General features: G+C 42.6%; 1 protein-coding gene across 3 annotated transcripts in view; it reads left to right on the forward strand.

Annotated features, from left to right (window-relative positions):
- Positions 1–5,307: 5,307 nt before the first annotated feature.
- LOC139281048 (myosin-11-like) overlaps positions 5,308–24,559 on the forward strand; it is a 163,674-nt gene continuing 144,422 nt past the window's right edge. For all 3 annotated transcript variants that reach the window (XM_070900939.1, XM_070900940.1, XM_070900941.1), the window contains exons 1-2: positions 5,308–5,386; positions 15,755–16,118. In XM_070900939.1, coding sequence (XP_070757040.1) covers positions 15,771–16,118 — 348 coding nt within the window. In that variant the 5' untranslated portion in view covers positions 5,308–5,386; positions 15,755–15,770. The remainder of the gene's footprint in view (positions 5,387–15,754; positions 16,119–24,559) is intronic.

Consider the following 24,559-nt stretch of genomic DNA (forward strand, 5'->3'; position numbering starts at 1 on the left):
GTGTCATCATAGGCAGTCCCTCAAACTCAAGGAAGACTTGCTTCCACTCTAAAAGTAAGTTCTTAGGTGACTGTGCAGTCCAATACGGGAATTACAGTCTCTGTTGCAGGTGGGACAGACAGTCATTGAAGGAAAGGGTGGGTGGGGAGTCTGGTTTGCCGCTTGCTCCTTTCGCTGCCTGCGCTTGTTTTCTGCATGCTCTCGGCGACGAGACTCGAAGTGCTCAGCGCCCTCTCGGATGCTCTTCTTCCACTTAGGGCGGAATTTGGCCTGGGATTCCTCAGCTATTTTGAGGTGTAATAATAATTAGCTTACATTAGCTCAGCTGAAAGGGTAGGCAAGCATCATGCTCCTGGACTTATGTCCACCCTGCTGTGAAACCATCGCCTGATGTATGAGAACCCCACAGGAACCTCCCATCACAGTTGAGCAGCCTTCAGCTTAGCTTGACTTTCTGATAGCGATCAAAGGCTTCACTGTGCGTGAAGTAGCAACATACAGATTAGAATCAAATTCACTGGATTCTACAATCTGGCCTACCAGGAATCAGTTTTAATTGCATTATAATTATTTAGTTCAAATAATCTATTATTTTGATGTGTTAGTCTCAAATGTCTCTCACCATTGAATTGTACACCTATTAACATGGCCTTACTCCAGATAAAAAAGTTGCTGCATCAGACACTGAACAAAATATGCGCCTAAATCCAAGGAACATTTGGTATTTTGAACAGAGAAACTAGTTGAAATTCTTGTTTAATGGTCACTAGATACTGAATCCATTAAAGTCCTTAGAAATAAATACCATATACAAATTTATACAAAAAGTCCATAAGCGTTAATACAGCATTTTTTTGTTGAAGAAACAATAGTAAGAACTACATGAAGCGTTTACCTGCGAAGGGTTTCATTGCCGTGAAGTAGAGTTGGGGCTATTTTCCAATCCCATGATTTGCTCTGATTAACCGCGTCAGAAACAGATCAGCGATCATTCACTCCAATTGTTGTAACCAGTCTAAGTTCGTGATTGAAATGTGCACTGCGTGCAGTTTGCCCTGTATCGATGGCTTATCAAGCCCGTGTGGTGGCTGATGTGCAACGGCCACCACACGTTAAAGAAATCCACACACGGGCATCTTCCACCCTTCAGGATGTAATTCTGGACCTGGAATATTAGGTCTTTCATTGAAACAGCTGTGAACTCATCCTTTTTTTGGCGTGGAAGCAAGTCATCCTCGTTTCGTGGGACTGCCTATGATGCTGATCGATGGCTTGGTGTTACATGTTGTGAGTTCAGAAAAGTGGAACTTCTTGCATAATTAAATATAAAAAGTGACACAGAAGGAAAAATAAAATACATTAGTAAGTCGTGTGCAGTGAGAGAATAATACCATTTAACACAACTTTGTTAAAAAGCACTGTTTAGTGTTGATTCTTTTGGTTATTAACTGATAGTAGCAATGATTAATGAGAAATAAAATCCAGGATGTAGAAACACAACACGGCTTCTCAAACAGCTGCTCACAGTTTATTCGGTTCGTTTTATTCGGCTCGAGGGTTATGCCTTTTTGGACTGCCCACTCAGGGACCTCTCAGCTTTCCTGTGGAGAGCCTTGTTCATTGGTCACTGTAAAGTGTGCAGGTGGTCGCAATGGTCAACCGACAGTGCTACGGACCAAGAGCTGCAAGGTGGGATTGGGCTGGATAGCTCTTTGTCGGCCTTCTGTGCTGAAAATTTCTACGTTTTTTTGCCAACGATGTTTATCAGTCAGAAACCAATGCAATTTAAGTGTTTGTACATTGCACTGCCCTTCCCCATTTAGAAAGAAAGACTTGCATTGATATAGCGCCTTTCACGACCACCAGACATCTCAAAGGGCTTTACAGTCAATGAAGTACTTTTGGAGTGTAGTCACTGTTGTAATGTGGGAAACGCTGCAGCCAATTTGTGCACAAGCAAACTCGCGCAAACAGCAATGTGATAATGATCAGATAATTTGTATTTGTTATCGTGATTGAGGGATGTTTCCAATGGGGTTCTGCAGGGCTCAGTACTGGGTCCCTTAGTTTTTGTGGTATACATCAATGATCTAGATTTGAATATAGCGGGTATGATTAAGAAGTTTGCAGATGATACTATAATTGGTTGTGTGGTGGATAATGAAGAGGAAAGTCAGGGACTGCAGGAGAATATCAATCTACTGGTCAGGTGGGCAGAACAGTGGCAAATGGAATTTAATTCGGAGAAGTGTGAGGTAATACACTAGGGGAGGGCTAATAAGGAAAGGGCATACACATTAAATGGTAGGCCACTTAGAAGTGCAGATGAACAAAGGGACCTTGGAATGCTTTTCCACAGATCCCTCAAAGTAACAGGCCAGATGGATAAGGTGGTTAAGAAGGCATACGGTATGCTTGCCTTTATTGGCCGAGGCCTAAAATACAAGAGGAGGGAGGTTATGCTTAAATTGTATAATACACAGGTTAGGCCATAGCTGGAATACTGCAGTTCTGGTCGCTGTATTATAGGAAGGACGTGATTGCACTGGAGAGGATGCAGAGGAGATTTATGAGGATGCTGCCTAGAATGGAGAATCTTAGCTATGAGGACAGATTGGATAGGCTGGATTTGTTCTCCTTGGAACAGAGGAGGCTGAGGGGAGACCTCATTGAGGTGTATAAAACTTTGAGGGGCCTATTTTGGATAGCAAGGGCCTATTTCCCTTGGTGGAGGGGTCAATTACGAGAGGGCATAGGTTTAAGGTGGTTGGTGGAAGGTTTAGGGGGGATTTGAGGGGAAGCTTCTTCACGCACAAGGTTGTGGGGGTCTGGAACTCACTGCCCGGAAAGGTGGTAGAGGCAGAAACCCCCACCACATTTAAAAGGTGATTGGATGGGCACTTGAAGTGCCATAACCTGCAGGGTTACAGACCTAGAGCTGGTAAGTAGGATTAGACTGGATAACCTCTTGTTGGCTGGTGCAGATACGGTGGTAAGTACTTCAGGGAATCTAAAATGGCCAGAGTGATCTCCTGGACTAGTTTCGATCACCTGGATGAGTCAGAGAGGAATTTTCCCAGATTTGATTTCCCCAATTGGCCTGGGTTTTTATCTGTTTTTTTGCCTCACCCAGGGGATGGCATGGCTCCGGGTGGGGTGGTGTGAAATATTGAGATACATAGGGTATCACAGTTGTGTGGGGCGGACGTGTTTGGGCCGGATGCTCTATACCTGTCTGCCATTGTTGATTGTTCATAGGTTTATATGTAACCTTCAGGATTGTTGACCGAGGGCCGTGTGGCTCTTTGTCGGCCGGTGTGGACACGATGGGCCAAAATGGCCTCCTTCTGCGCTGTAAATTTCTCTGTTTCTATAAATATTGGCCAGGACACCGGAAAAAAAAACCTGCTCTTCTTCAAAATAGTGTCATTGGATCTTTTATGTCCACCTGAGGGGGCCTCGGTTTAACGAGTCATCCGAAAGACGGCAAAAACGGCACCTCCAACAGAGCAGTGCTTCCTCAGCACTGCACCGGAGTGTCAGCCTAGATTTATGTGCTCAACTCTCTGGAGTGGGTCCTAAAGCTGAAACTTTCTCACTCAAAGGTGACTGTGCTACCCACTGAGCCACACCTGATACCTTATTCCCCCCTCCCCTCCCCGCGCCCCCCCCCCCCCATATCTCATTTATTTCCCTCCCCATTTACAAATCTTCGGCCCGCCATCCAAATGATCCGGGTCCACAAGCTGCGAGTTTCATGCTTACCACTTTTCTGAGGGCGGGACTTGAGGACAAGATCTCCAATGCAACAAGACATCGAAAGCCAGCTAAATATACAGCTCGAGGGACTTGCGTGATACCCCAGGCACTTATGGTTTTATTCTTACAAGAAGCACGACGCTGCTCCAATATTGCAAGGCGCTGCATGGTATTTCATGCCCTTCTGTTCCGTTCGCTCGGGGCGGAAGGGGGATCGAGTTTATAACCTGTGAAAAGTAATTGATGTCAAAATGAATACACGAATTCGATTCGAGTTGAAGTGCACAGTCGTTTCTGTCAATATTATTTCATTTATATGCAAGGTGACAGTGAGTTTTAAAAGATAAGCGCCTTGTGGCGCTAATAGGTTTACATTATTCTTGTCAAAACTTAAAAGCTAAACCATATTTAGTATCATGCTGATGTTTCAATGTTTCATATCCGGTATGTTGACGGAATTCCATAGCATATCCCTATTCCCTTTTTGGGATTTAATCCTGCTCGTGTTCAGTTACAAGGCCAAACACAGAAATGAACAGTGCTGTTTGCTTTGGTTTACTAGATTTGCCCAGAAGTCCAGAGCTCGCAATTCTTTTTAATAGCAGATTAACTGTGATATATCCACACTGTACATCTGGGAGGGGAAACTGCGGAAAGCTTTCCTTTTATGAATCTGATCGTGAACGTAAACAGTAACAGAGAGAGATACCATGACGAGGGAGCAGTTTGCACCCAAAGCGACATTTCGGAGTTCATTTTTTAAATTATTGAAGCGTATTTCTATTTCCCAGTGAGAAAGGTGGTCCACGCTCAGACCATATGAACTGCCCTCATGAACTAAATGTGTAGGTACCACATGAGGACTGGTAGGTCGGCAGACTACATCTCTGGAGGCTGCCTTCCAGTCCAGCCCAGCCCAGAATGGCTTTTTCCTGTTGGCTGAGCCCAGGTCCGTGATTTAGCGCCGATTGGCGCAAAATTGACGACCTAAATCGCCGGTGTCGGAAGGGGAAAGCGCCATACTGTGCAGTAGGAGGCGCTGGTCTGAAGTTGGGATTGAGGTCTCTTGGGGCAGAACACAGGGAGTGTTACTTTGCGGCTGAGCAGGTTATATGTCACTGGAAGATAAAGTGAAAAATACACCAGCCCTAAAACTGCCATCCTGAACCTTGAGACAGAATTCAAGAAAATAATAAAATGCCTTTTATTTCTGTATGTCAACAAAACCCTTTGACAAACTTGAAGGCTGCAAACCACAAACAAATGAGAGGTTAGAATATGCTTCTATGGGAAATAAGAGTAATTAGCATAATTGTGACGTAGAGTAGATTGCTCGATATTACTAATTGTATTGTATTTTATATTGCCATTACGCAACTTTACTAAGACCTGAAGTATGAAAAAGGTTGATAATATCTCTTTTAGAGATTTGCTTTTTCAAAAGAACTAGAGGAATGCAATAAGTTACGGAGTTCCCCCAGATGGGAGGAGCGACCCCGCCCCGTGTTATTCCAGGCGCTCTGGTTAAATACTGAGAGTCGGGGGCACGGCTTACTCGGGCTCTTCCTGCAGTGTGGGAGTCTGCTCCTGGGCATTCACATTCGGACTCTAATTCAGCCAGTCTTCAGTAAGTATTCAGGACAACCGTGAGGTTGCATTTGTCTTATAGCATTAAGTTTTATGCAAAGGTTGAGAGAATGGATCGCTGTTACGCTGCACTGTGCATGTGGTTTAAAGTCCTTCTACAAATAATGGTCAGGGCTTGGGTAGAGTCAATACTGCAACTAGTACAGCGATCAGTAATGGTTACTGTGGTAAGTAATTAATCAGTAATCAGTAATTAGTCAGCGGTAACTTTTTATATGTTCGGTAATTAGTCAGGAATGATAGTGATCAGAAGTAACTGATGGTGATTAGTAATTGTTACAATGATCAGTAATCAGTAGTTAATGGTGGCGGTCGCAGTGATCACTGCTGGTTATACGGGTCGGTACAGCTCCAGTGCAGAATTTACAGTAACCAGTAATAATTACAATTGGAAATAACTGATATAGTCAGCAGCAATGCTTTACACCGAGCGCTGGGTAACACTTGTGTCCAGGAGAGCAGACTGTGTCTACAGCCAGTCTGGATGAGGTAACTCCGGAAAGAAGTGCATTCTGCACACGGCCAACGACGCGCTTTACTTTTTATTCCTTTGCATTTTGGGCAACCCTAAATATCTACAGTCTTTTTTAAAAATAGTCCGGTTAGGGCAGATATAAACTCTGGTTATCCCTGCGGGTGTGTAATTGAAACCTAATCCGTGTACAGAACGGACTGAAGTGGGAATACTGTGTGGTTTTTGACGGTGAAAAGTGTACATCAGGGAAAGGGCGGCAGGAGGCAATACGGAACTGAATAAGTTCTGTGAGTGAGGAGAGGGAACAGCTTTGCACAGTTCGCCACACCAGGTTTTCCATCCTCCGGTATTTAGTGACGTGTTTGGCTCTCGCTGAAGGTCCGAACTATAATAATTCATGTTTTAAATGTCTAAATCTTACCTGACAAATGCACCGACTGTTTGAGCTAAAGGAAAAGTTAGATTTGAATGATATATTATCTTCAAGCGGGGAATTGGACCCGCCCGCATCTTATGATGTAAAAGAAAATCTGACAGCAAGCGAGCTGTGAGGTTATTTTGCAGTTGGTTATTTTTCTCAATTGTACCGGCGAAGCGCTCACCAGCAAACCGTATCGGCTCGGGCAACTGCAGATATCACAGCAGTCAATCCGGGGCAGATCATTCAGTATGTGTAATTGCAGAATGTAGCAAAGCAAGTGCAACATTGAAGTTAAACAGCGATAGGATGCCCATGTTAGCTGTTCCCAGAGCGTGTCCTTATTTGATTAAAATACTGCGTGTTTACCAGTTTGACGTGAATCTCAAGCCTCTCTACATTATTCCCTAAAAGGCGTTCAGTTCAATTTGTTTGCAGCTCGCTGCCATTACATTTCCCAGTAATCACTAGTTTGTGGAAACATAACCATACATGGTAAGAAATGGCGTGGAGGTATGGTTAATATTCTATATCATTCACATCACACGGGATTTCAATATTTAAAGTTCCACAGTAACACCAAGTAATGACTTTAAGGAATCACATTGGAAACCTGTGCACATTTAACATGGTAACTCCCTTAAAAGGTACAGCTTGGGCTCAATGAGCTACAAGCTTTCCTCCCCAACACATCTCGCCCACCTTATTTGACGATGTAGGATATTTTTAGTTGTACATTCACTATAATCAGTGACTTCATTAAGCATTCTCTTTTAAACGCAGTTCTTGAAATTTTGTTTCTAATTTGCTGCGACGTGAAGCCGCTAAAGCAGAATATCTTCAAAGAGAGGATTACTGTCAACGATGTGTTCAGAATATTGGCGTGGACATAATTCACAATTTTCAGAGTTCGGGCACTCGAGTGTACAAAAGCTGTAGCTTCCCCTCCCCTTGGTTAGATTAGCAAAATTGGACCGAATTCAGCAGGTTTGAGTCTTGTTCCTGCACTGTCCATACCCCCCAAAAAAGTGTTGGTTTAATGCCAAAACTGCCCACACGCACTTTTCAGGAGACCGTTTGTAACACAGCACATGATGATTTTCAATCGAGCTTTCTTCTCGCTTTAAATAGCGAGGCTGGTTCCATTGCCGTGACCATTTAATGGAAGTTCTGCAATAGCACTGCTACTTTCGGTGCGCACTCTATGTAACTAGTGTGCCAGAGCCCCACTGATGCCCAAACGGGATAAAGTCCAGTAGGGGGAAGACCAAAAGTTCATCGACCTGAAACGTTAACTGTTTCTCCACAGATGCTGCCTGACCTGCTGAGCATTTCCAGCATTTGCTGTTTTTATTTCACATGGGTTTGAGTTGGCACTACCTGCAGTATGACTCCAGGCCAGGGTAAAGCATTTAAAAAAATGTCCCGAGTTCTTTGTAAACTGTTCAGACTTTTGTTTGTATCTTTTTTAGTAGGAACATTGGTTACTCTCATCCCATCCCATCCACTCTCAACATTAGACATAATAGGACAGAAAGCAGAATTGTTTGGGTGGCGAGAATGTGGAACTCGCTATCACAGCGAGTGGTTGAAGCGAATAGTATAGATGCATTTAAGGGGATACTAGACACACATGTGAGGGAGAAGGGAATAGAAGGTTATGCTGATAGATTTAGATGAGGGGAGACTTGAGTGGAACATAAAAGCTGGCATAGACTGGTTGGGCCAAATGGTCTTTCTGTCATCTCCATCTCTATCTTATATATGTACAGTGATCATTTGCACTGACCTGGCTCACTTCACATATCAGCCTGAAACCAGTAGCCACAGTATAATTGCCATTCGAGTAGCAATCAACTGAACCATTATAATTCCACGTGGTGGTGGTAGTATAAATAGGACAACACTTGTGCAGGCAAAATCCTGCATGCTGTGCAGTGTTAATAGCACTTCATATGAGCATAAGAAAACACAGACACAGAAACTCCAATTATATCTGTTAAGTCCACATGATGTCATGAAGTGTATTGAACCTATTTGATCTCTGAAGAAAAGATCCTGCAAACTTTGTCCTTGGCCCCAATAAGTAAATCAAGTAACCTTTTAGAATACCTTACAATCTACATTCTAGATCAGTTGCCATAATCTCATGGTCCCAGCAGTTTACAAATAGTCAACATTCAATGTTCAGTCTTGCCCTTAACTTTCAACCACATTTCTAAGCAGCATTTGTTAGTCCTTTTTTAAAATCCATTTGTTGCTTTACCTGGGAGTCCAATGCTGTTAGCGATTTTGTAAAAGGCAAGTTGTGTCTGACAAATGTAAGAGTTCCTAGCGGAAATGTTGGAGTATATTGATAAAGGAAATGTTATGGATGTGTACATGGATTTTCAAAAAATGTTTGATGTGCTACATAGGAGGTGTTAAAATGAAGGTTCGTTGCATTAGATGGAGTGTGATAGCATTGAAAGGAAGTTGGCTAAAGGATAGAAAACGGATGAAGAGAAAGACTTGCATTTATATAGCGCCTTTCACAACCACCAAAGAGCTTTACAGTTAATCAAGTACTTTTGGAGTGTAGTCACTGTTATAATGTGGGAAATGCAGCAGCCAATTTATGTGCAGCAAGCTCCCACAAACAGCAATATGATAATAACCAGATAATCTGTGTTTTATGTTGATTTTGAGGGATAAATAATGGCCCTTCTTTGGAATAGTACCATGGGATCTTTTACATCCACCTGAGAGCAGACGGGACCTCTGTTTAATGTCTCATCCGAAAGACATTCCAACAGTGAAACACTGCATTGGAGTGTCGGCCTAGATTTATGTGCTCAAGTCCCTGGACTGGGACTTGAACCCACAACCTTCTGACTCTGAAGCGAGTGTGCTATCCACTGAGCCACAGCTGACACACACAAGACTTCAGAAGGATATAGATGTCAGATTAAATTTAATATTAATTTTGTGAGGAAGAATAAAGAAAGGACATGTACACTAGAATCATAGGATGGTCACAGTAGGGAAGGGGGCCATTTCGTCTCGTGTTTGTGCCGGCTGACCAAGAGTTATCCAGCTTTATCCCACTTTCCAGCTCTTGATTTGTAGCCCTGTAGGTTACAACACTCTAAGTGCACATCCAAGTTTTTTCTTAAATGTGATGAGGCTTTCTGCCTCTACCACCCTTTGAGGCAGAGTTCCAGACTCTCTCCATCTTCTGGGTAAAGACATTTTCCCCTCATATCTCTCCTATATCTTCCACCCCCCCCCCCCCCCCCCCAATTACTTTAAATCTAGTCCCACTGGTTGTTGACCCCTCTGCCAAGGGAAACAGGTCATCTCTATCCAGACCCCTCATAATTTTATACACTTCAATCGGGTCTCCTTTCAGCCTCCTGTTCCAAAGAAAACAGATCTAGCATCTCCAATCTTTCCTCATACCAAAATTCTGCAGTCCAGGCAACATTCTTGTACATTTCCAGTGCAATCACATCTTTCCTGTAATGTGGTGACCTGAACTGCACACAGTACTCCAGCTGTGGCCTAACCAATATTTATACACAATTCAAGCATAACCCTCTTGCTCTTGTATTCCATGCCTTGACTTATAAAGGCAAGTATTTCATATGCTGCTTTAACCACCTTGATCTACCTGGCCTGCTACTTTCAGGGATCTGTGGACCTGTGCTCCAAGGTCCATTTGTTCCTCTACATTTATCAGTATCGTACCATTTAAGGTACCTTGCCTTGTTAGACCTCCCCAAATGCATTACCTCACACTTATCTGGATTGAATTCCATTTGCCATTGTTCTGCCCACCTGACCAGTACATTGATATCTTCCTGCAATCTGCAACTTTCTTCTTCATTATCAACTGCAGTCTATTTTAGTTTCATCTTCTAACTTCATTAATCATGCTTCCCCCAACGTTCAAGTCTAAATCATTGATACATACCACAAAAAGCAAGGGACCCAGCACTGAGCTCTTAATGTATTTATAAATTATCTTTGGATTTTTACTTGCCAACATTCTTTCATGCTCTTTGCTTTCCTGATATCTTTTTCAATTGCATGTCTTGTACTCAGTTTCTGCAGTATTGAGTTCCGTATCTGTCATAAGCTTCCCTTTTTTCTTTTTCTTGCCCTGCATGTCTCAACATCCAGGGGGCTCTAGATTTGTTAGCCCCACCCTTTTTTTTTCTTTAAGGGAAATGGGCCATATTGTATGGAAGCAGAGGTATTGCTGGACCTATACAAGTCACTGGGTAGGCTGCAGTTTGAATACTGTGCCCAGTTTTGAGCACTTTATTTTAGGAAAGATGTTAAGATATGGAATTAGTGCAGAAGAGATTCACTGAGATGATACCAGGGATGAGAGGCTTTAGTTACAAGGAAAGACAAAATCAACTAGGGCTTTTTTTGTTGGACAAAGAGGGTTAAGAGCAGATCTAATCGACTTGTTCAATAATATGAGATGGTTTGATAAAGTAAATTTGAGTAAAACAATTCCACTGTTTTGAAAATCAGTAACTTGAGGATATCAGAGCATAACAAATAGGAGCAGGAGTAGACCCTATGGCCCTTCGAGCCTGCTTTGCCATTCAATAAGATCATGGCTGATCATCGACCTCAACTCCACTTTCCTGCCCAATCTCCATATCCCTTGATTCCCCTAGACTCCAAAAATCTTTCTATCTCAGCCTTGAATATATTAAGACTAAACATCCACAGCCCTATAGGGCAGAGAATTCCAAAGATTCACAGTGAAGAAATTCCTCCTCCCCTCAAATGGCCTACCCCTTATCCTGAGACTGCCCCCCTAGTTCTAGACACTCCAACCAGGGGAACCAACCTCTTGGCATCTACCCTGTCAATTGCCTTCACTATCAAGTGTGTTTCAATGAGATCACTTCTCATTCTTAACTCGAGTATACATTTAAGATCATCAAAAGAACAATGGGAGAATGTTTTTTAAGCAGAAAGTTGTTAGGCCATGTAACGCCCTACCATAAACAATGGTGGAAGTAGAATCAATAATAGCTTTTAAAAGGAAAGTGGATGAATATTAGAAAAATACAATTTTTAAAAGGTTTGAGAAACAGACAAAGAAATAGAACTAAATGAATAGTACTTTCAGAGAGCTGGCAGAGGTGTGATGGGATGCATGGCTTCCTCATCCTGTAATCTATAATTTTATATGCACAATATTGGGGATAAACATTTCTTCCAATCTTGCTTGACATTTGTTAACTTTATAATGTGTCCACTTGCCAGCTGAGGTGAAGCATGCAATACACAGAATAGCCTGGAATAATCCAGACCCAACTACTGCTTTTAGTGATTTATTTTAACATTAGAACTGAGCCTTCCCCAGGGCTTAATACTTCCAATTTCCACCTGAAATGTGGCTTTGGGCATCTTTACAATAGTAATCAATATTGGTCTCTAATCAACCTACAGGAGGCATCAAAGTGATCTGATCTGTTTTGCTTGCTTGAAGACTGGTGGTCAATGATTTGGCTCAGGACTGATGATGCATATCTTTCTGAATCAAGCCAGGGCACAAGAGTCATGAGCTGCTCTGGGACCTAAACACAAGCATTTGGCTGAACATTAACTAAATGAGCCAGTAGACCATTCCAAAATGTTAAGAGTTTATTGTCAAAGTTGATTTTTGCCCAGGGTAGAATCCCTTTTGTTTGAGGAGTACTTGCTTTTCCTTTACTATACTGCTTGGAGACAACAAAAAAATGGAAAAAACATACAAATCTGGAGAAATTGAGTTGTTGGATGTGCAAAACATTAAATGTATGCTGGTCTTAACTCTGCTGGAAATGCATCATTTTCCTTTTAAATGACCATTAGCAATCTGAATGCATTTCTCTTGTTTTAAAGCTCCCCTGTTGGCTCCATCATGGATTAGTTTATCAAAATATTGAGGTGAAGTTGAAGAGGTCGGGTCACATTTCAGAGCTGGAATCTTATTGAAACAACCAAGCATTAGTATGAGGCAGTGTGCCCTCTGTACAACAATTGTCATGGTCTGTGAAAATGTGTCTATTAAAACTGTGTAGGATATCTACTTTATAAAGTGGCTTAGTACTTGCTTTATTGTCCAACTGTATATAATGAAATGTCACCAAACTGAAATGTAAGTTCTGTCAAATATGATTTGATAGAGAAAGTATACTAAGCTTAGTCTTCAAATGGTGTTGACTGTATAATTTTATCTATTTGGACTTTTCAGAACAGAAGTGATAGCTGCCAACTGTGAAAACCACTTGAACATAGTTAATTAGTGTAGGATAATATATTCCATGTATTCTCAATCTTAGCACTTATTTGTATATTCTGATCCTTTAAGATGCATTGTATTTCCATTCTATTTTGACACTTCCATTGTCATATATCTCACATGTCTTCAAATGACACCATGGCATACCAGTGCATAAACAATGAGTTTGTCTGAAATTCCTTTCTTGCTATTTTAGAAGACGTGTTACCAGTTTAAGATTAAATAGGCTGATGCCTCTGCTAAATAGCATTGGATGGAATTTCAGACAATCATTACTACCCCATGCTGTAATTTCATGGCCATTGTTCTGAATAATCATGTCGCCACCTGTGTGGTCAATGTACTCTGAAAAGACAATAGACATTATTTTAAACCAGGCAAGTCAAACCCCAAATCATAAATTATGCAAAATATTTAATTGTTAGAAATGAATTATGGCACTATTACATCAGGGACTGGTTTGAGACTAATGCCTGTTGCAACAAATTCAACACTGAATTACACTGCTAGCCCTGCACTGCTCCATGGCCAGGCAAAGGCAAGCTTTAAGTATACATGCACACATAGAACTTTTCTCAATTGCCTCCAAATGCTGGCTTTTGCTAACAGCATTAAACAGTTTAAAACTAAAGGAAATAACCAGCTAATCCCTTGAGCCTGCCCTTCCCACATGATGCAACATACACACAAAATTAAATCCATCCCACCCCCTAATCTTCACATGCATGCAATCTCTTGGGAGAGGATGCAAAGTAGAAAAAGTGAGGCCAATTTAGGTAAAATCTCTGGGAAATTCCTCTTTGACCTCTGCCGGCAATCAAGCAAGTTTCAGGAGACAGTGCCATTAACCATCTAGCTTCTGTAACTCTCAGGATCTTTTTGAACACTTGCAGTGAATCCACATTCACCGCATTGCAATTGATTGTGATTATATACATTTCAAAGAATCGGACCTATTGATTTCATTCTCAAATGACACATAGAAACATAGAAAATAGGTGCAGGAGTAGGCCATTCAGCCCTTCTAGCTTGCACCGCCATTCAATGAGTTCATGGCTGAACATGCAAATTCAGTACCCCATTCCTGCTTTCTCGCCATACCCCTTGATCCCCCTAGTAGTAAGGACTTCATCTATATCCCTTTTGAATATATTTAGTGAATTGGCCTCAACTACTTTCTGTGGTAGAGAATTCCACAGGTTCACCACTCTGGGTGAAGAAGTTTCTCCTCATCTCAGTCCTAAATGGCTTACCCCTTATCCTTAGACTGTGACCCCTGGTTCTGGACTTCCCCAACATTGGGAACATTCTTCCTGCATCTAACCTGTCTAAACCCGTCAGAATTTTAAACGTTTCTATGAGGTCTCCTCTCATTCTTCTGAACTCCAGTAAATACAAGCCCAGTTGATCCAGTCTTGACAGGTCAGCCCCACCATCCCAGGAATCAGTCTGGTGAATCTTCGCTGCACTCCCTCAATAGCAAGAATGTCCTTCCTCAAGTTAGGAGACCAAAACTGTACACAATACTCCAGGTGTGGCCTCACCAAGGCCCTGTACAACTGTAGCAACACCTCCCTGCCCCTGTACTCAAATCCCCTTGCTATGAAGGCCAACATGCCATTTGCTTTCTTAACCGCCTGCTGTACCTGCATGCCAACCTTCAATGACTGATGTACCATGACACCCAGGTCTTGTTGCACCTCCCCTTTTCCTAATGTGTCACCATTCAGATAATAGTTTGTCTCTCTCTTTTTACCACCAAAGTGGATAACCTCACATTTATCCACATTATACTTCATCTGCCATGTATTTGCCCACTCACCTAACCTATCCAAGTCGCTCTGCAGCCTCATAGCATCCTCCTCGCAGCTCACACTGCCACCCAACTTAGTGTCATCTGCAAATTTGGAGATACTACATTTAATCCCCCCTCGTCTAAATCATTAATGTACAATGTAAACAGCTGGGGCCCCAGCACAGAACCTTGTGGTACCCCACTAGTCACTGCCTGCCATTCTGAAAAGTACCCATTTACTCCTACTCTTTTCTTCCTGTCTGACAACCAGTTCTCAATCCATGTCAGCACACTACCCCCAATCCCATGTGCACTGCACTGTTTATTTAAAAACTGAAACCACATCGTGTTGATGCAAAATGTGTAGCACAATTGGGCTTGCTACTGTTGATCTGAGCATTTCTGGACAAAGGAGGTGAAATGTCGGCCAGGATTACTCTTCCTGTTGCTATCCAGTGACCATTGCTGAAACACCAGTGAAGGCAGGATTAAGCTAAGCTGCCATGGTAAAATAAATCATACATTCACTGCCCAGGATCACACCGATTAATCACTTGGGCAAAGTACTAAAGGGTGGCTGCTGCTGCCTTTGGAACTGTATTGCAGCATATTAGCACTTTTTTTTTCCCCCTGATTACAGAAGAGCTAAGAGAGGGCAGAAAATCAGAGGGAAAATAGGAAAAAAAATTACATTGGATACATGTAGAGTAAACCAAGTTGCAGGATGCATGGGAACATCAGAAATAGAAGCAGGAGTAGGCCATTTGTGCCTTGAGCCTGCTCTGCCATTCAATAAGATCATGGCTGATCTGATCTTGGCCTCAACTCCACTTCCCTGCCCACTCCCCATAACCCGAGACTCTGCTATTGTTCAAAAATCTATATCTCCATCTTAAATGTATGCAATGGGGGGGGGGGGGGGGGGTGGTGGTAGGTTGTGAATTCCAAAGATTCACAACCCTGAGGAAATTCTTCCATCTGTTAAATGGGTGACCCCTTATTCTGAAACTATGCCCCCTAGTTCTAGATTGCCCATGAGGGGAAATAGCCACTCAGCATCTATCCTGTCAAGTCTCCTCAGAATCTTATGTTTCAATAAGATCCACCTCATCTCCACTCCAATAGGCCCAATGAGACGCATTGATGTAAATTTTTGTCTTCACTGTCTGGGCAGTAATCTTTCGGCGTGGATCACCTGCTCGTGAAATAAATCACGTTGGTTCTGCATCAGATTGGCAAGTTGCTTCACTATCAGTTTAAGGCCCAGGTAGTGAAGATGAAAAATTATCCCATTATTATGTCAGTTTGTGCTTGGGTTTTAACTCGTAGAATAATGTGAAAATAACTTTAATATTATTTTGACAGGTATTACTAAGACATAATGGCACAGAAGTCTGGCAGCCAGGGTGGAGATGCTGACTCATTTCTCTTTGTGGATAAAAACTTATTGAATCCACTTGCCCAGGCTGACTGGTCAGCTAAGAAATTGGTCTGGGTACCTTCGGACCGCAATGGCTTTGAAGCTGCAAGCATCAAGGAGGAAAAGGGGGATGAAGTTACTGTTGAACTGATGGAAAATGGAAAGAAAGTTACAGTTAACAAAGATGACATCCAGAAGATGAATCCCCCAAAGTTCTCCAAAGTTGAGGACATGGCAGAACTTACTTGCCTGAATGAAGCATCGGTGCTGCACAATCTGAGGGAACGCTACTACTCAGGACTTATCTATGTGAGTAAACTTTTTTCCAATTTGGCAAACTGTGTCTAATCAGGTGCCACAGGGATCAGTGCTGGGTCTAAACTATTTACAATCTATATTAATGACTTGGATGAAGGGACCGAGTGTAATGTAGCCAAGTTTGCTGATACAAAGATCGGTGGGACATCAAACCTGGACGGGAGACAAAATCTGCAGAGGGCTATAGACAGGCTAAGTGAGTGGGCAAAAATCTGGCAGATGGAGTATAATGTGAGGTTTTTCACTTTGGCAGTAAAAATAGAAAAGCAAATTACAATTTTAAATGGAGAAAAATTGCAATGTACTGCAGTACAGAGGGACCTGGGGGTCCTTGTGCATGAAACACACAACGTTGGTATGGCGGTACAGCAAGTAATCAGGGAGGCAAATGGTATGTTGGCTTTTATTGCAAGGGGGGAATAAAAGCAGAGGTCCTGCTACAACTGTACAGGGTATTGGTGAGGCCACACCTGGAGTACAGCGTGCAGTTTTGGTCTCTGTATTTTAAGAAAGGATATAGTTGCATTGGAGGCTGTTCAGAGAAGGTTCACTGGGTTGTTTCTGGAGATGAGGGGGTTGATTAGCTTGGGCCAATACACATTGGAGCTCAGAAGAATGAGGTGATCTTATTGAAACATGTATAAAAATAATTAGGGGCTTGGCAAGTGGATGCAGAGGATATTTCCACTCGTAGGGGAAACTAAAACTAGAGGCCATAGTCTTAGAATAAGGGGCTGCACATTTAAAGTTGAGATGAGAAATTTCTTTGAGGGTTGTAAATCTGTGGAATTTGCTGGGCCTTTGAATATATTTAAGGTGGAGATGGACAGTTTTTTTTTTTTAAGGGTTATGGGGAACGGGCAGGGAAGTGGAGCTGAGTCCATGATCAGATCAGCCATGATCTTTTATTGCATGGTGGAATTGGCTCGATGGGCCGAATTGCCTAAACCTGCTATTATTTATAAATGAATGGTTTAAGAACATGAGTGTTTTAAAGCATGTTCAGCAGAAACCCGCCAGTAATCTTGAACAAACATTAGATGTGGTGCATCAAAACTGATGTGGAAATGGAGTAATTCCTACAACTACAGTTGTAACAAAGTTCAGAAGCGACTGTGTACAAGAGAAAAAAATCTTAAATCAATTGAAACTCTAACCTACAGGCATTGAGGTTGATTTTTGCTGTCTGCTTGGCAGGAATGGGCAAGAGCATTCTGACAATTGGGGCACTGAACTTACCACCCTTTCATTTCAGGTATACCTCATTAAGGCATACAAATCTGGCTCCTATGACATACATAGGACCCTGACTCAATTGTCAGCGACCAAGGGCAAAGCATGCTCCAGTCATTGGTACGAGGTGTAGAGCGGCTTATTTAGTGGTCCTGAAGGGAGTGCTGTGAGCCACATGCAAACACCAGTGTTCCTTTTGGCCCAATGCAGGCCCCTCCATATTCCCTGCCCCAGATTGTCTCCCCCACTTGACTACCAACTTGCTGCTCAGCTCTGCAAAGAAGCGGCTGGATTTTCTGCCATCCCCGCTCTGGTTGGCAAGGTGCATGTGCTAACTCTGAGCACACATAGTTTGTCAATTCTATGCAAATGGAGCCTGACCATTACAATGGCTCAGGCCTCTGAGGATATCTGCCCACCACCTGCCCAACATCCACCAAAAGTTCAAATTGGCTCCAAGTGGCCCAGCTGCAATACAATATTTTAGCAGAGAGTATCTGTCAACCATTGCAATGTCAAAGTAGTTCACACTTCCTGGTCTATCTTTACCAATAGACTGGCAATGATTTTCCATAAGCAATCCATGAAATGAATGTTAACAGTAAATTTGCAAGATAATGAGGACTGTAGTATTTCACCAGATCATTAGATGAGGAAGGTTATACAACCAATCTTTGCTCAACCATTTGAAAAAGTAAAACTATAGCCCTCAAGTGTGCTATACTATAACCATGTTTTCACCGTCACAACTTTTTCTGGAAGTCAATTTCAAGTGTTGGTTACCCTTTGTATTAAGAAATTTGTTCTGGTATCTGCCTAAAGTTGACTGAGGATTGGTTAACGGACAAAAAAAAGTAGGAATAAACTGTTCATTTTCAGGATGGCAGGTTGTAACTAGTGGAGTGCTGCAAGGAGATCAGTGTTTGGGTCTCAGCTATTTACAATCTATAACAATGACGAAAATGAAGGTATGTTGGCTTTTATTGCAAGGGGTTAGAATATAAGAGTAAGGAATACTTGGCAATTATATAGGGCTTTTGTGCGACCACACCTGGAGTACTGTGTACAGTTTTGTTCTTCCTACCTAAGGAAGGATGTACTTGCCTTAGACGGGGTGCATAAAGGTTTACTAGATTGATTCCTGGGATGAGGGCTGTCCTATAAGGAGCGATTGAGCAGAATGGGCCTATATTCCCTAGAGTTTAGAAAAATGAGGTGATCTCATTGAAATATATAAAATCTTGGGCCGAGAAATTCGGGTGCGGTAGCATCCGCGAGGCGGGACTTTATGCGCCAGGTGCGGAAGTCTTGCCCAGCTCTAAATTGGGGTTACCTCCCCCGAGAGGAAGTGGAGCTCAAAAAAACTGCACTCCACTTCCTCTTTGGGGCGGATGGGTTGGGAGTGGGGTGTAATGCTTCCGCGTGGGGGAGGTGCTCTCCTTCACTATAAATGGGGAGGGCTCAAGCTGCCAACTCTGCAGGGCCCTACTTGGATCACCGGGGGGGGGGGTTGGTTGCTGTGACACTAACTCGGCACTCGAGCAGGGTGCCGGGCTGCTCGATCGTGGCACGGACCCTGCGTTCAGAGCAGTAACAGGCCAAGACAAGTAAGTCGGCGCAAGTTTTATTGACCCACCTTCGACCACGCCGTTCACATCCCCATAAGCTGTAGCTGTCATTGCCAGGCACAGCATCAGGGGGCTAAAAAGGGTGCTGCTTATGGTGATGTCATCGTCGGTGCAGTGGAGCTGGAGTGCTATCCGTTACTGGCCCTGCTAAACTCCTGCAGACTTTAGCCAGCATCATTAGTGTCACCGTGCCTGGGGGAAGAGTTGTTTGCGCCTCCCATTAGCACCCCCGATTTCTCCCCCTTAAAGGACTTGACTGGATAGACCAAGGGTGGGCAGTCATTTGGACTGGAGGGCCACTTAAGTTTTGGTGAGCTGTTGAGGGCTGCCCACCAATGTTTCCCCTAAGGCGCATGGCTGCATGTTTGCATAACAATCGTGTGGTCCTGCGCAGGCTGCTGCCCTGCTCCTGCCGCGGAAGAGATACTGCACATGCGCAGCAAATTTTAAATGGACTGTGCGAAAAAAATTAGGGAATATTGCATAAATATAAACACAAATTCAAATAGTAAGTAGTTAGATACCTTCTATACATGTATTTGATTTTGCTTAGAAATGAATCAAATAAAAGTTGAAAATGTTGTATCATCTGGTCTCTGTAAATCAGTGCTGTGAAATAGAACTGTACCCTCTTTCTTCATCGTACCCTCTTTCGAGCCTTTCTCAGCATCAATTCCCCACCTCAGTCATCCTCATGGCCCTCAGCAAAGATTATTAATGCCATCCCAATTGCTGCCAGATGAAAACTCCCCTGCTGTCATACTCTGGATACCAAGAGAGGATAGATGCAGCGCCAGTAACTTCAGTAAAAGAATTGTGAAGATGAGCAGCCTTGACTCCACTCTATAAAATAGATGGAGCATATTTGAGTTTGCAGTGCATTCTGGGTATGGATGTCTGCCATTGGGACTGAGAATCACGAACAGGTACATTTAAGATCAGGCCAGGGAGAAATTCTTTTGCCAATTTTTAAATTTGAAATATTACTCTGGTTTTCACTTGGTCGCAGTTTGGGTCTGTGTCTGACCCATGAGAAGTGAAAGTGGATAGACAAATGTGCAGCTTGAGCTCTAGTTTCTGTTTTATTTCTGTCCCATCAAGCGGGCCAGATAGAATGACCGAGTGGGCCGGATATGGCCAGTGAGCTGTATTGTGCCCTCAGCTGGGATAGATGCTAGCGACTGTTTCCCTGGCTGGAGAGTTTAGAACTAGGGGTCATAGACTCAGGATAAGGGGATAGCCATTTAGGACTGATGAGGTAAAATTTCTTCGCTCAGACTGTTGTGAATCTTTGGAATTCTCTACCCCAGAGGGTTTTGAATGCTCAGTCAATGAGTATATTCATTGGAGAAGGCTTGAGCAGCTGAATGGCCTACTCCTATTTCTTCTTCTAAATTTGCCCTTTACTGACTTCTCCCCACACTCCTTTGTCCTGCTGACGTGGCTTACCCTGAAGTAATGCTTCACATTTACCTTTTCTATATTGTTTTATGTAAGGTGCCTCTCCTCCACATTCCAGTCACCTATTTTCAAGACTAAAGAACTGAAATTTCTCCAATCTGCACTCATTAAGCAATCTTCTGATCCTGATGATCAACCCTGTGGCTATTCTGCAGATCATCCCCAAGGCTTCAAGGTTTCCTTTTGTGTCTCTGATCACAGCACACAAAGTGGGATCTGACCAGAGACTGCAGTTTTAGCATAACATGCTCTGATTTGTACATTGTTGATTCAACAGTACAGATCAGTATCCTGTTTACTTTGTTAAATGCTGTTCCACAGTGCCTTGGCACACTGAGTTAACATCCCTAATCTCTTTCAAACTCGCTGTTTTCTATCTCTCCATGAGAGCGAATGAAGCCTCGATTAAAACCACGGGCAATCAACCCCAGCAAATATCTGCTGGTGATCTCTACCACTGACCCTGCTGGAGTATCTGGGGGGTGCGGGGGGTGTGGTGGTGATTGTGAAATAAAGCAGTTTAACAATCTGCATCTGGCCTCATCCCAGTAAACTTTTAATCAATCCAGCTTTTGGGAAGATGAGAGAAATGCACAAGACACAGGATTACAGTATCCAGTCCACCAATGTTCCCGCTAAGGTGCGTGCATACGTGGCCGTGCAGTAATCTGAAAGGTATTTTAAATACTGTACATACCTACAAATGTAAATGGCCCACCCATTAAAAGAAACAGGCCTTTCAGAACAAAGTGCAGCTTACAAGAAACATTGCAGTCCACATAACAATGGGTTCTCATTGTTATACCCCCAGGTCATACTTCTGTATGTCTAGATATTGGGTAGTGTAAGTAAACTCCTGATTGTAAGCAGCGCATGGTCCCCTTACAAATCAGACCGGTGATAATTCACATGAGGGAATATCAAGGGCAGATCCCTAGGTCTTTTACAAGTCCAACAGTACCTCTTTGCTTTTATATTCTCTGCCTTAGATACCAAACTAAGGATTCTATTAAGTGCATTGGGATGGTGTACTACATTAAAGATGCGATATAAATGCAAGTTGTTGCAAGGCCTTGTCTGTCTTTCTGCCCTTTTTATGGCCTTATCAATTGCATTGCCACATTGAATGACCTGTATCTGGAAACTAAGATTGCTCTCCTCTACTACACCTTAAAATCTTGCCGCTTAAGGTGGAATTCCTTTCCCTGTTCTTGCCTCCAGAATGGATTACTTCCCATTTTGCTATGCAGCTGAGGAAATTTGTCAAAGGCTTTCTGAAGGTCCAAATGCAGTACAGACACTTAAGGGGCTGAGTATCCTAGGTGAGAACCAGATCTGGGAGAGGTACAAGATACTTTCCATAGCCTGAGGACAATGCTTTAGCACTTGCCACCAGAATAGTGTTTCTGTTTCACTCTAACTGTAGTCCACAGAACTCCTGGAGAAATGGTATACCTGCTTTTATGCCCTTTCTCCAGGGTTTCTGTGGATCTGCCACTGAGGTATGGGGATGACGAGGCAACCCTCTCCAGAAATTCAACCCCCAGGAGTCTGAGGTTATCTGGCTTCTGTTAACATTTCTTCCGATGTACCTTTATGACAAAGGTTGCCATACTAACTACATTAATAAATCAAATTAAATGGACATTGGGAGCATCTTTGAGCCCCTTGGGAGAACATACAGTTGGAGGGCATCAGGGACTTCAATTATTTGGAGACTGGAGAAGCTGTTCTCCTTGGGGCAGAGAAAGTTAAGTGGAAATTTAACAGATGTTCAAAATTATGAAGGCTTTTGATCAATAAGGAGAAACTATTTCACTGGCAGGAGGGTCAGTACCCAGAGGGCACAGATTTAAGATAACTGGCTAGAGAAATGGGAGGAGGAGAATTTTCTTTACACAGCAAGTTGCTATTATCTGAAATACGCTACCTGAGGGTGCTGGAAGCAGATTCAATTGTAACCTTAAAGGGAAAGTTTAGAGCTACAGGAAAAAGTGGGACTAATTTGATAGCTTTGTCAAAGAGCTGATATGATTGGCTGAATGTCCACCTTCTATGATTTAAAGAAAGACTTGGGTGTATATACTGTCTTTCACATCCACTGGATGTCTCCAAGCGCTTTGCAGCCAATGAAGTACTTGGAGTGTAGTCACTGTTGTAATGCAGGAAACGTGGCAGCCCATTTGCGCACAGCAAACTCCCACAAGCAGCAATGTGATGACCAGATAATCTCTTTTAAAATATGTTTTGAGGGATTAATATTGGCCAGAACGCAGAGAACTCCTCTGCTCTTCTTTGAAATAGTGCCATAGGATCTTTTTACATCCATTTGAGAGAGCAAGTGTCTGTTTAATGTTTCATCCGAAAGACGGCACCTCCGACAGTGCAGCGCTCCATCAGCACTGTGCTGGAGTGTCGGCCTAAATTTTTTTTTTGTACTAGAGTCTCTAGAATGGGACTTGAACCCACAACCTTCTGACTCTGGTGTGTTTCCCACTGAGCCACAGCTGACTGAGATTCTTTTCCATACATTATAACACTTCAAAACTACTTAATTGGCTGTAAAGCACTTTGGGATGACCTGAAATCGTGAAGAGTGCTATATAAATTAAAGTCCTTTCCTATCCTCTCATTACTTGTTTACTTCAGGCAATTCCACAGTAACTGAAATTCCAGCCCTTACATGGAAGTGTATCTGGGTACTTTAATCATTTTGTTCTGATTGAACAGTTGATGTTATAACATGCACATGAGACAATTACAGTACAGTACAATTATAAAATTTCAGGTACTTCACAAAAAACATAGCACAGCTTCAGTTTTATATCAAATTCTAACAGTACCTAATTAGTAGTGTTTGAAGGGTTGTTTGTTCATAAAATGAAAATATGCAAGTAGATCAGTGATGGGTACTGATCCAGTTGTCTTGCAGTTTATGGAGATGATTTATTATAACTTAATAGGGAATTTAAACTTTGCTTGTTGCTGCCAAGCTCTCTGCCAGTGCAAACCTAAGTCAGTGTTATGGTTGGGAAACTTCCAAAAGGATATGGATAGCTGAACAGGCTACAGCAAAGTTCAGGGACTGAGGGAGTAGATATTCTTCCTGTTATATGAATAATAATCATGATTCTCATTGTAATAACATTGGACATGAGAAGAATCAAATAGATTGTGTTCAAAACTGCAGAAATTACATACACAACAATGTGTTGGTATTAATGGACATTGAATAAAATTAAAAGCAACACCAGTTGAAAACAAATCAAGTGTGAAGTTACATTCAGGTTTTGCATTGTTTTAAAGAAACTTTTATACTAATGTCATGAAAACAGTGCTGAATTTTAAGGAGTGGGTTGGGGGCAGTGGGACTCCGAGGTAGTCGGGGAAACCCAGGAAGCCAAGTTTCCCACAGGACCTACCAACTTTAATGGCAGGGCCTGATTTTCATGCGCGGCCTTGGTTTCCTGCTCTCAGCTGGCCAGATTGAGTGGCTGCCTGTGGGCCGGCAGGGCTGTGGCACTGCGAGCGAGAGCCCCAGAAGTCCCTGCCTTGATGCAGAAATGGACAAGTTAGAGGTGGGTTCAGATCAGGAATCCTATTTTGAACAATTTAACTACCCCCCATGCTCTGAACCCACATTACTTTGGCTAAACTCCATCCCCACCCCATAGAATTTCAGCAGAAGCAGGCAAGGATTCATGTGTGCACAGAGCTTAGTAAATTGCATGAATCAAGCTTGTACCTGATATTGTTTTACTGTCAATATTAATGTGCTGACAGAAATATCTCAAGCTTCTATAAGTTGCACCTAAGGATAACATTAATGAAATAGGAACACACTGATTGGCAGACAGTTCTGCAATAGTGTTGTCCAATAGAAATCTCCAACTACCCTCTGGCATGGCTACAGTGATGCTATTTTAGCCACATGCACTAATTTTAGTGTAAAATGTCTTTCTCTACAGGTGAATGTACCATGTGTATATTTGCTTAACAATCTACCTCCATTCAGTATGAAACTTTGCAGTCTTTCTCCTTTCACCAGAATTTGGAATTCTGATATGAATTCATTGGACACAGCACATTGTGCAGCTTCTAGGTTTTTGT

Source organism: Pristiophorus japonicus, chromosome 15, assembly GCF_044704955.1.
Source record: "Pristiophorus japonicus isolate sPriJap1 chromosome 15, sPriJap1.hap1, whole genome shotgun sequence".
Lineage (NCBI taxonomy): Eukaryota > Metazoa > Chordata > Chondrichthyes > Pristiophoridae > Pristiophorus > Pristiophorus japonicus.